This window comes from Nannospalax galili, unplaced genomic scaffold (genome assembly GCF_000622305.1).
Source record: "Nannospalax galili isolate Female #2095 unplaced genomic scaffold, S.galili_v1.0 scaffold44, whole genome shotgun sequence".
In the NCBI taxonomy this organism is placed as follows: domain Eukaryota; kingdom Metazoa; phylum Chordata; class Mammalia; order Rodentia; family Spalacidae; genus Nannospalax; species Nannospalax galili.
Window position 1 is genome coordinate 7,492,009 of NW_008355789.1, and position 13,291 is coordinate 7,505,299.

General features: G+C 43.6%; 1 protein-coding gene across 6 annotated transcripts in view; it reads left to right on the top strand.

The window, feature by feature from the left end:
- Insc (INSC spindle orientation adaptor protein) overlaps positions 1-13,291 on the top strand; it is a 96,450-nt gene that overhangs the window by 31,710 nt on the left and 51,449 nt on the right. For all 6 annotated transcript variants that reach the window (XM_029556301.1, XM_017803266.2, XM_029556303.1 and 3 more), the window contains exons 2-4: positions 2,590-2,935; positions 3,800-3,852; positions 5,152-5,275. In XM_029556301.1, the coding sequence (XP_029412161.1) occupies positions 2,590-2,935; positions 3,800-3,852; positions 5,152-5,275 (523 nt within the window). The remainder of the gene's footprint in view (positions 1-2,589; positions 2,936-3,799; positions 3,853-5,151; positions 5,276-13,291) is intronic.

A 13,291-nucleotide genomic window follows, 5' to 3' on the forward strand; every position in this document is an offset into this window, starting at 1 on the left:
GGGGCTAAGGGGAAGTGGGATTGCTAAATGGGAGGTGACCTCAGAGGCACAGATTTTTTTTCCTTGATTTCCTGGTATCGGGCCCTCAGGGTGGTCAGGAGTTCTACCCGTAAAACTTGTTTATGGCTTGATCTGTGAAGCTTGACCGGCGCCTGCCCGTCCTGCAGCCTTTTGATAAGGCTGGTCCTGGTTTTTGTCAATTTTAAACATGTAGGCTCATGAGTACTCATGGCGCCTAGTCTTTTTCAAGGATAGAAATAAACCTACCAAACAATTGGAAACTGACAAGACACTGGAATTGCTATTTTGGTATATGGTAAAGTAGACTTCAGACCAAAACTATTGAGAAGAGATAGAGACCGTTATATATCAATAAAGAGAACAACTCACTGAGAAGACATAACAATTACAAACATACATCAAAAACTAGTGAAACAGGGAGAAAGAGGGTCCCCTAGAGGGTTCTTAGTCTCATTCATAAAAGAATTTAAGAATGGACCCAGACAGAAGCTTTTACAATTTTATTAGAATCTTAAAGAAAAGTCCTCAGGACAGGTGAGCTGGTAACCTTGGCAGCTGCCTTGAGGAGGAGAGTGGAGGGGCAGAGGAAAGAAGCCATGAAGCCATGCAGGTTTAGAACCTGTGTGGGAGGTCAGACATGTGGCTGACTGGCAGCCACATGGCTGGGAGAAGGAAGACTTAGAGAAAAAGTGGAGAACTACAAGATGCTGGGGGCAGCCCAAAGCCTTAAAGAAAACAAGTTTAGTAAGACAGGCATGAAGAAGAAAAGGAGAAATTTCACTTTCCAGAATTCTTCAGGAAAGGGGATGTACTTACAGAGACCTACATGACTGTGGCTGGTCTTAAGGCTCTGTAGGGGCTCTGAGCTAGTTCCGGGCAGGAAAAATTTGCAACCTCATTAACACAGCGGGTATTCTGCTCATCTATTTAGCATAACTTAAGGTGTGCCTGCCTTCCTAGGAGTGGTTCTATCACCAGGTGATTGACCAGTGAGACTGGAAAAGTAGGTCCTCCAACAGATAGACTAGGGATTTTATACTCTAACACTAGGATTCTCAGTTTTGTGAAGCAAACATTGAAAACAAGAAGGGTCCAATGGGCAGATGGGGCAGCCCCAGGGGAGGGGCCGACCTCTTACTGGTGCCTTTCCTTGACTGTTTTAGTACAGAATAAAAGCCAGGTCCTCCTTTGTCCTGCACAGTGTGCCCACTTACTTTCCCATCACCCCACCTTGTCTTCTTCAAGACTCTGGCCTTCTCACTGTCCCTCACATATACCCAGGGGGGCACCTGTGCCCCAGAGCCTTTATACGTGCTCCTCTTTCTCCTTGAAACAATGTACCCCCAGCTCCACATGCCTCCGTCTCTTATGTTTTTTTCAAGGCCTTACCCAAACATCTCATTTTCTTTTTTTCATTAATTTTTACTTATTTACTTTTATTTTGTGTGTACCTGTGTGTCTGTAAGTGCACTCATGTCGTGCAATGCCCGCAGAGGTCAGAAGAGGATGTTGGATCCTCTGGAACTGGAGTTATGAATGGTTGTTAGTGGCCATGTGGGTGTTGGGATCCGAACCCTGGTCTTCTGCAAGAGCAGCCAGTGAGAGAAGGCTCGAACATCTCCCAAAGGAAGCGATTCCTTGCTGCAGCAGCCCCTGACTCAGAACATTCCTGAGCACCGAATACATCTTTGTATGGTTAGTGACAGGTGAAGAATGGCTTGAGGCTGATAACCCACAAAGAATTAGTCAGAAGACAAACCAGAGGGCCTAGCCAGCCATGGTGAATCACCACACCGGGAAACGATCGTCACCTTTCACTTTTAAGCAGAGCAAAAAGCTTCTCGGTGGTGGAAGCCTGATGTCTGCTTTCCCCTCAGTACTAGACACACATGACACTAAATATAACAAACGCAACACACGTTCAGTGTTCCAGGAATTGTCTGATATGACTGGCTAATCTGACTAGGTGAATTCTTGAGTTCATTGTATTCAAGTAAGAATTTCTATTCCAACATGTGCTTTCATGTTACGTTAAATAGAGTTAAACTTGTAAATTACAAGTTTATGTCTTCACTAGAGAAAATTTGGAAGTTAGAGCAAAGTTGTAAAAGGGGGGAAAGGCTTTAATCTTGTCTCCTCTAAAGATCCGTTAGGATTTTTCAGGCTTTCCTTTGAATGTTTTCTTTCCAGATAAGTCGTTTCAACATCAGTATCTTCCTTCTGGTTTTTAGCCACAGTTTTGTGTATGCCCTTCCCTACTTTATTGCAACACTCTTTCCTTTGCTATAAACTTTCTGGAAGGCATTATTTTAAGTGACTGTATACAATATACCAATGAAGGTGCCTCATAGCTCCCTTCAGGCCCCTGTCATTCGATACCTGCTGTCAAGGGTCATGGCCTGTTTATCAGTCTGTTACCTGTGCTCATATTATGTGTTATATGGAGTTAATGAGAAATAATTGGGAGGATGGGGAAATCAATGCTAGGTATAAAGTCGATGCTTGACATGAACACTCTAGGAAGGGTGGCATGCTGGCAGTCACTGTGCCTCTGTTTTCTGGTTGCAGGCTACACCTCATGCAGGTGGACTCAGTCCAGCGCTGGATGGAGGATCTGAAGCTCATGACCGAGTGTGAATGCATGTGTGTCCTGCAGGCAAAGCCCATCAGCCTGGAGGAGGACACGCAGGGTGACCTCATCCTAGCTGGTGGTCCTGGCCCAGGGGATTCCCTGCAGCTACTGCTGAAGCGGGGCTGGGTCATCAGCACCGAGTTGCGCAGGATTGGGCAGAAGCTGGCCCAAGACCGCTGGGCACGTGTGCACAGTATGAGCGTGCGTCTGACATGCCATGCCCGTTCCATGGTCAATGAGTACAGCGTAGTCAGCAAGAGCTCCTCACAGGAAATGGGCCAGGTCAGTGGGATGTGGATAGGTGTGGCGGGTGCTGGGTGTGGCAATGCCTTCCCAGTGGTCTTCCTCATCTTGTAATACAATTGAGGACAGTGACATTTAATTAACAATGACATTTTTTTTTTTACGCACATCTCATTTAACCTGCACAGCCACTCTAAGAAGCTGTACAGGGATTAAGTATATGAGCCTTAGTGCTGCGTGGGTTAAAATGTCAGTGCACGGTGTGACTTGGACAAGATACTTAACTTCTGTGTGAACTGATGCTTTCTCCTAATGAGTATGACATTTATTTCATGAGGACACAATGAGTTATTACATGTAAAACATTTCAAGCAGTTGACTGAAAATAGTAGAATTATCTTCATTTTACAGTTGAGGACACAGCGATTCCACGAGGCTAAGGAACTTGCCCAGGCTTAAGCAGTGAGTGTTGAAACGGAGGTTCAACCCTAGTTTTTTGGATTCCTCAATACATTGAATCTTCTTAGTGCCAAAAGTAAACTACTGAACCCCCCCCCTTAGCATGATTTCCCCCTTTCCTCCCTCATTCAGTGTGAACTTTCCCTTCCTCCATGTGCAGGCAGTAAGCCTCTATCCATACTTTGAAATCCAGCTTATATGCCTCCTTCTCCAAGGAACCTCCTAGATCCTGTGGTGTAACAAATTACGTGAGCTTTTTCTCTTACTCTCTCAGAGTAGCTAACCTTGATCTCATTCATTACCCATGTCCCAAGTTACAGGGTGTTCTAGATTTTATCCCTGTTTCCCAAGCTAGAGTACTTCCTCCTGCAGCATCATGCCGCAGAGTGCCCAGTACAACTGGTCCTCAGTGGCATGACATTGATTTTTTTTTTTTTCCTACAGGCAGAAAAGCTGCTCATGGAGAAATGCTCTGAGCTTTCAGCTATCACAGAGAGGTAAGTGCACTGGGGCTCCAAGCCAGTCTTCTAGCTTGGGAAGGGATTCTTGTTCTCCCTGAAGAGCGAGGGAGAATACAAAAGCTAGTGGTGGGTTGGTTTCCTCTTTCTGTGTATTATGAGAAAACTCAAAAGATTACCTTGAAGCCAGTGTGATGACTCACATCTATAACTGTAGCACTTGGGAGGCAGAAGCAGAAGGATTGCTACAATCCAGTCTGGTTTATAGTGAGTTACAGACAAGCAAGGGTAAAATAAACTACTAAAAGAAAATATTCCCTCGAGATTTCTTGTCCCATATTTAAGGCCGCAGATAAGTCAAAGGCAGAAGAAAAACCTGGGCATTAGTAGAAAGAGAATTGGGGCAATCTGACAACAAGGAGAGTTTCCTTCAGGTTTGGAAAACCCCCACTGGTGTCCAAAGTCAAGGCAAGAGTCATAGCAAGGTGAAAGCCTGAACGCCCGCCTCCACACACATGCACACAGACACAGATATTCACAGACACCTACTTGCTCACTCACAGACATATAAACACACACTCATGCAATCACAGAAATCTATCCACACCTTCTTCTCCCAATCACACACACACACATAAGCATGCATGAGTTCACACTCAAATACACAAACACACTCAGCCTCATGTGGGCACCTCCCAAGTGTGAGCTGACATGTTCCTTCATCCTTCCCTGGCCCAAACCTGGATCTTAGCACTCTTTGGGGGCTAGAAAGCCTTTGGTTTTCCTGGGTGGAAGAGTCTTAGGCCACAGGTTGAATTTAAACCCAAGTCCTCTTTACTCTTCCTGTTTGAGAGGAAAATTCTTGAGGCTGGTTTGTTTGTTTGTTTCATATTGTAGGCAGCAATTCTTATAGGTTCAGAGTGGCCTTGGACCTGAAGATAGAGCCCTGGTGGTACCTGGCCGGCCACCTTCCCCACAACTTAATGCCCCTCCACTCAGGGCAACCCTGAGACCAGATACCTTGTCTACAATGACAGCCCATGTTCCAAGGGGAAGCCCAAGAATCTGACTTGACCGCTTTCTGATGATGACACTTCCTAGTAACAGAATCTCTGATGAGTCCAGCACTTCTCTGTAAACCAAGGGGTCAGGGAATGGGACAGTTGTGGAAGATTCCAGCTCTGACTCCTTGGAGCTGGTGCCTTCCCTCTAGTCCCTTCTTCCTGTACCTGGTCTTCTTCCATAGCCATGGTTCTGGCCCAACCAAGCACCCCTTTTGTGAAAACTCAAAAGATTACCTTGAAGCCAGTGTGACCCATTCATGGTTTTTCTTCCCAGATGCCTCCAGGTGGAAAATGAACATGTTCTGAAGTCAATGAAGGCCTGCGTGAGTGAGACACTGAGCACACTGGGCCAGCACTTTGGCCAGCTACTGGAGCTGGCCCTGACACGGGAGGTACAGGTCAGTGTGGGCCAGGAAGTAGAGGACACCTTGTGGTCACCTGGGAGGGCGCAGGGAGGCACTGGGTCAGATTGGAGGAAAGTGCAGTGGCCTATCTTGAGAGACATCCTCTTCAGACCACCAAAGTCCATACCAGCATCTTTGTGAAGTCTGTCAGAACTTGGCTGCATCTTCCAGAGCACCTACTCCAAACCTGTGCTTTCCAGATGTGAGAATTGGAGTTCAGAGAGGGAAAAGATTCATCCAGAGTCACATAACAAAATGGTGGCACAGCCTATGTATCCGAATTACACGTTCGGTATAGTTCCCACACCCAGAACCTTTTCTTGCACATAGGGCATCTTTCTTTTCTTGAAAGACTTAAGCTACCTGTAGGGAGTAAGCCAAATTTTGGAAGTCCTAGCCACACAGAAACATCTAGAAAGGTCAGTCACTGATTCGAGGCAGGCTTATGTTTGATTCCAGAAAGAGGGTACACTAGGCAGTCTGACAGATCAACTGTAAACCGGTTCACCACAGGGTATTAGGCAATCTCATTAACCTCTCTTGGCCTCCTCTTCCTCATCTGTGAGGCAGAACCTTCCCAAGGAGGTAAGAGAGAGGAATGGAGAAGCACGGAGAAGGTGCTCAGCAAGCATTTGGGTTAAATACGTGTCACTTGCCTCCCTGCCCTTTGCCATTCTAAAGCCTCCCAACAGCAGATTCCATAAGGTTCTCATTAGGGAAGCTATTTACATGCTATTTATAGTTCAGAAATATTCTGTCACATACTTACCATTCTTTCCCACCATCAAATAAAAGCCTCCCATAAATAACAAACCCCTTTCTATGCCTGATTTTCTCAAAAATCAGCCTCTCTGCCGAGCCCAGAGATTCCTTTCTTTCCTATGGGGCTCAGTTTGCATGGGACTCAGGCACTTTGGGCCTGAATCACCTGCTGGTCCTGCCTTAGTCCATTTTACTTGGTCCCACAGGGCCTATACCCATACCTCTATACCCTCTGGACCCAGGTACTTTGACACTCCCAGCCACAGGAAAGTCCTCAAAGGCCACCTTTCCTGCCCTTAGAGTCTGGAACAAATGGAAGGTGGGTCCAAAAGCTGGGATGCTGGGTCACTGGGTCTCCAGGGTGCTGGAGCTCTGGAACAGGCACTTGGAGCTGATGAACCTGCATTGGCAGTTATAAGAAGGGGCAAAGTTTATGCCCCAATGGACTCATGAAATCCCAGTGAATCAGTAGCACATGGGTGCCAGTGTTAGCGAGGAGAGCTAATGAAGGATGAACCAAAACATTGAAGTCTGGGGGAGAAGACCCCTAAACCCTGGAGACTCCCCGAAGAACGTCTAAACAAGGGCACAACGTCTCTTCCTATCAGGGAGCCATGAGGCAGCGTTTCTCCTGCTTTGGGAAAAGCTAGGAGGCTTTGGAGGTCTTTTGGATCTTGTGTTTGACTTCCGGGCCATGTTCCATTTTGTTTTTTCCTCATTCTGACATTACTCAGGGTAGAATTCCTGACTCTGTAGCCAAAAGACCCTGGCTGGCTGCTTCCCCACTGGCAGCTCTAACCACCAGGTTAGACCTGGTTCAGCTACCAGTCTGCCAAGGTTGATTCTCTATAGGCCTCAGTTCCCAGGTAGAGGTGGCAAGGTCTGTCCCAATGTGTCTGCATATTTATTTGCTTCCTGATAGCTTCCTGTCTTGGTGTTTCCTCCTTCCCTTCTAACATTCCCTATGTATCCTCAAATTTCCTATAAGCTAAACTTACCATATCCATACTATATCATGGCTGGTCCTTATCTTCTTTTTACGTCATAAAATTTCCACACAGGACAGTGGTGATGTTGGGAAGGCTGAAAGTAAGATCACTGGTGTTCAGTGTCGTAAGCATGTGCCTCTTAAGCTAGTGACTCAAAGGGGAACCTGTTTTACCAGGAACCTATATTTGGGGTCTCCTCATATAACTGCCACAAAACCTGTTTCTTTGCATAGGAAAGTCTATGATGAGCTGTTCTGCCCTGCAAACCTTCCGAAAGGCCATACACTCACAGTGCTTTTGTTCATCTGTAGACACAGATTTTTATTTGTTTTATGATGTGTTTCTAAGGCCTGTGTTATTAAGAGAATAACCCAAACAACATATGGTACAGAAAGCTTAGTGACATATTTCAAACTACCAGAATCACACTTAAAAACTTAAACATCTGCTTACTTAAGCTGGAATTCTGATATTTAAAAAAAAAAACAAAAACCCGCAGTTTTGGAAATATTCTTTTAGCACTAGCAAGCCACATAGGCTCTTAAGAAGGAATGACACCCCAAACACATACAAAAATTTAATGATGAAGCAAAGCTTACAAGGGCAGAAACAATATTAATAGCACTCTATATTGGCCTGATTCTCCATTAATAAAATGTTTAGTTATAGTTCCTAGACTGGTGGTTGGCAACATCTGTGCTGTATTAGTTACTTTTCTTTCCCATTGCTATGACAAAACTTCTGGCAAAAGTGACTTAAGGGAAGAGGGATTTACTTTGGCTCAAGGTTGGAGAGACTGCCAGTCCATCATGACAGGGAAGGTGTGGCAGTGCTCGCAGTAGCGGACACCTGGAGCTGGAACACCTCACATCTGGGTCACCTCACATCTGGGTCACCTAGCAGGAAGTAGAGAGCCCATAAAGCTGATGCTCAGCTGACCTTCCCCTTTTTATTGAGTTTCAGACCTCAGCCCAGGGCGTGTTGTCACCTACATTCAGGCTGGGCCTTCCCTCCTTGGCTGAACCTCCCTGAAACACCCTCACAGATGCGCCTAGAGGTGTATCTCCTAGGCAATCCCGAATCTAATCAAATTGACAGTGAAGACTAATTATCATACACACGCGGGGGCAGTTCCTAGGAGCAAGGGGAGGTGCTGAAGATCTTAATCTACAAATGGACATTTGGATAATACAGGTGCTTTGGAGCCATAAAAAGAAGGCATACCTAGGGGTATGGACCTAGGGGTCCATTTGGTTGAACCTACAGGATATCCCATGTAGAGTACTTTCCCAGCAACATGAGGGGCTGCCCAGCTGTGTGGTCTAATACAGGCACGTAAAGGCTTAGGCGAGATAACCCAAATGTGCGTGCCAGATAAGAAGTAGAAAAGCTGTAAAGTTCACCCTGCCACGTAACTTTCTAGGAGAAAAAGCAAATAACAAAGAATGCCTCTTCCACCTTGCTCTGTATCTCTCAAGCAGCAGTTACTCCAGTGTGTGTGCAAGGGGCATATTCATTCTTTCTCTCACTGCTGTGACAAAATTCCTGATAAGAACAACTTAAGAAGAGTTTGTTTTGGCTTAAGGTTTGTGGATACAGTCCATTATGGGAGAGAAGTCCTGGTGGCAGGAGGGTGCGTGAGGCAGCCGGTCACATCATATCTGCATTCAGGAAGCAGAGAGATGGGGGGACGGCTGGTGCTCAGCTCGCTTTCTCTGTTTTATTCAGTCTGAGACCCCAGCCCGTAAGAGAGTACTGCCCACATTAGGAGAGGTTTTCCTTTCTCAGTTGATCTAACCTAGAAACTCCCTAATGGGCATGCCCCGAGGTTTGTCTTCTAGGTGGTTCTAGATCCTATCAAGTTGATACCCAATATTAACTATCACAGGGGGACTCTGGTTTCCTTTGTTGCTGTAGTCCAAGCTGCTTCTACAATGACAAGATGGTGTTTCAGGAAATGTCTCTTTGTGCTGGTGCATTCCAAACGTGATTGAAGTGCCCAGAGAGTTAGCATATCAGACCCCTGTCACCTCAGCTCCAAGAATATTAAAATAGGCCAATTCTCAATCCTGAGGGTAGGAACTTCAGGCATCATTTTGTGCCAGGATTTCATGCTTTGGGCTTCCAGAGGCCTTAGATTCTCAAGGCATCGTCTGGACTGTGGCCTGGAAGGGATACCAGCCAGTGTAGTTCTTTCAGTTTTCCATAGCCCACAAGACTTGTGAACATGTGCTTGCTGGGGAAGAGAGCCCCGGTGGGTTAACTGTGGTGCTGTAATCACCATATATGGGAGAAAAGTGTCCCCCTTTCTCAGAAGGGCATTTGGACATTTTTATCTTCTTGCAAAGTCAGGAATTTGCAAGTACTTTACCTGGATGTACTTGGTTTGCATTCTTTCCCACCCAGCGCAGCTAAATCACCTTCATTTCTGGCTCCCTCTGATGCTGTTTCCACATCCCAGGTTGCCCTGGTTTGGGCTCCTTGAAGTGACTTGGGCTGGTGATCTTCAATCAACTTTGAACACATTGTATTCCTCGGGTTCCCAAAGGTTCCCAGGAGACATGCAAGCACATAGCAGTCTAAGTGAATCTATTTCTAGATCTTCAGTTTTCATTTGTTTTCTTTCCCAAAATGCAGCTCCCGGTAATTCATGGAATTCCTGCAGTCCTGTTACTTTCCAGAGGAAAGAAGTTTACCACATAGCCCAGGTCCTTCAGAGCCTCGTCCTGCTTTCCACATTCAGGGTGTGAGAATGGGCAAGCTAGGGAACGAGACACCTTCATTTAGGAACCATGAATCCCTTGGGCTTCTGTGATTACCTCCTTTTTTTCATATTTGTATTGAGAAGGCCGTTAGAAATGCTGTATTTCCTCCAGGGTAGAGATTGTAGAATATATGGTTTGAAGGGAGGTCATTTAAGAAAGCTACCAATTATTTGATCTTTTCTATCCATTTATTCTAGAATAGTGTGTGGCTCTTGAGAGACAGTCTTCCTGGATCCAGAGCCAAGAGGATTGGTGGGCTGCATCAAAGCCTGAAAGTGGCTGTGCTAGAGCTCACATTGAAACAGTGGCCATGCCTTTCAGCCACATTTCATGCTCATTCTAGATTGTGACATTAGCTGGAAATAAAAGTATCATTGAAGAGTCAAAGACTCTAAAGGTTAATTATGCTGATTTTTCTAAATGTAACTGGAATATTTTGAGAACACAAAATGTTCAAGATATAGTACATAAAGCACAGATAAAAGTTTAAATGATTTTTTTCAGATTTGGCATACATTTAAATAATAGGCAATTAAAGTATCTTGTCAAATATTTTTTAAAATAGCTATACTATATTGATAGAAATATAATTTCTATTTCATGTTTAAAATGATTAATTACTAGCAGCTGGACTCATTCCATTTATGTTATATATAGTTTTAATGCATAAAAGAGTCATAATGAGAGCTACAAAAATTAATTGAATTATTTCTGATTTTAAAAATTTCAGTTCTTATGTGTAATTATTCTCTAAAGTTGAATACCAAAGTTTAGTATCTATATAAACCCATTCAGTAAAGAAATGTGTTGGTTTTTGTCATATTCTCAGGGTTATAATTCAGAGGTCAGTTTTATGTTACTTTGTATTATTAAAAATTCAGGAAATTATTTTATCTTGGCTTTATAACATATGCAAATAAATTTTATTTTAGGCTTACATTATTTTAATTTTGATAGTTTTAGCATTTTCCCTTAGAGAATGATCCTCATAATTATTTATCAGTGGTTTTTAGCATTTCTTGAAATATATATCAAAACATTTTAATTACAAATGAAATCAGGTTTTACTGAGTGAAAGTTAATTCTGACTTGATCGATTGGCTTGCCTGAAAGGATGGTCCTTGTCAATTCAGTTTTAAAATGGGTACTTTCTGTAAGTCAAATAGGAGAAAGTTGTAGCTTACAAGCTTTGATAAAACGTATCAGAAACACAGGAATAGTTTATTTAACATACTTTTTATAATGAAACAAATATTTTAGCTTTCCCAATTCTTCTGAGCAAGTTGCTTGAATAATGGTTGGGTAAGAGATGTTGAAGTAAGTCTAGTAGTTTCAAATTCTTTTAGCAATTTAGATGAGTAATCAGGAGGGGTTATCAGTGCTAGACCATTAAAACTAGTGTCTGATGACTTATAACATGACGTTACATAACCAAGAAGGTACTTAGAGAAGACAAGCTATAGGGACTATGCAAACTTCTAGTCCTCTCTAAGGATTTACAGGAAGATTTTTCAGAAGTCTACATCTAAAAATGCTTGGGGCTGGAGAGATGGCCCAGCAGTTAAGAGCACTGGATGCTCTAGCAGAAGACCCAGGTCCAACTCCCAGCATGCACATGGCAGCTAACAACCATCTGTAATTCCAGTAGCAGGGGCATCCTCTTCTGACCGCTACAGGCATTGAAGGACACAGGTGCACTTGCATACATGCAGGCATTATACTCATACACATAAAATAACAAAGTAATAAAAATACAGCATTGTCGCTATTCAATTGTGGGTACACGCATTACTTGGGAAGCCTAAAAAGGACAAAAAGTCCCATTTATCTCATCAGGATATGTTTACAATAACATTTTAGTTTTCATGATTTATAAGTATTTATCAAAATGCATAGCTTCTTTGTTTTATTCTGGCCAGTTGTGCTGATATGACCGCAATGGCGTTCCAGCCCAGACACTTGGAACCTTATATTAAAAGTATACAGAACAGAACTTCAAATTCTATGATAAATATCATGATGGTGATCAAGGAAACACTTTAAAAATTAAATGTAATACATTAAAGAAAAATTCTGAGAGAAAAGCACATTGCGGGTATGAATATAATGACGAGAAGATGAGAAACTTTTAAGGAAAGATTTTTCATGTGTTTTTAAATGGATGCTAAATTATTTTGATATTGAAATTCCAGTGAATATATCTGAAAGACTGATGCCGGGATCTTGTTTTTTATGGCAGTACGTATAATCTAACAGGAAATCACATAACACTAAGATGAAAATCTTTAGCTGTCAAATTAAAAGTCTGCAAAATCAAGGGCACATCTACCTTCATATCACTATGGTCACTGTCCCTACTTTACACTGTAGAATTGCTTAGGCCGTGGGATCCCCTGCCATCGAGGGAGCTTTTCACACCTTTGAAACAGTTCAGACTTAAGTAGTATTTCTTTCTGCTGCACGTTTTCTGTAATAAACTAGACCCCCAGTAGTCTTCTTTCTTCTGGTTAGCACCCCAACACTTTCAAAGAGACTCTGCTACATTTAGAGTAATTATTCTCCTCTTCATATGGGTCTCTTTCTTCTAACTCCTCAGGTGACCAGGATCTGTATCTGGGCAGCTTTTCCAATTTTCTATAGGTTTCTGGCACATTCTTTTATTTTCTAACAACCTCTTCTAGATTTAGAGGTTTTATTTGTCTTCTTGAAAGACATAAAATCAATTAAGTTATGGGTTTTCAAGCCTCCAATCCTATCAGCTCTTATCTGCATTTACCTTCCCGAGGGGGAAGTACTGTCCCACAGATAATCCAACCTTGGATTCAGTGATTATTTTTGTATAGCTTCTGCTCAGTGCATCTTGACTTTCTGTGCTGTTCCTCCTGTCTCATGCATTGCTTCAGCATGTTCCCTAGGAGAGAGGCAATTCCACCTTCCCATTTCCCCAAACTTGCACTTTTCGTCCAGTAAACGTTTGAAGAGTCCACACTGATCTTTGCAATATTTCCCCGTGTTTTCTAACTCCTTTAAAGCACAAAGGCATAACCCCAATGATAATTTTTAATCCATTTCATGATTGTAAGGGTCAGTGGTTTGGATGGGGCTTGGCTGAACGAGTCCCCTGTTCCACGTGGGCTCAAGGAGATACCGTGCAGCTGGCAGATGGGGTAGTGACCTCCAGGCAGCTTCTGTCACATGCATGGTGCCCTGAGGGGATGTCAAAGGCTGCTCTTAGCTGAGAATGCAGACAGGGATCCTGCAGGGGGCTTTTCAAGCCTGATAGTCTCAGGGTTACCAAACTCTTAATGGCACCTAAAGGTTCCAAAAGAGTATCCCACAAAGCTGGGGTGGAAGGTCAAAGCTTCCTAGACTTTGTCTTGGAAGTCCTGGGGCATGTCTTTGGTCAGGAACTGGCTTCTACTGGTCAAGTAAGGCACCAAGATTCAAAGAAGGGGGAGTAGAGCTCAGTTCTATTTGGGAGGAGTAGACAAGAA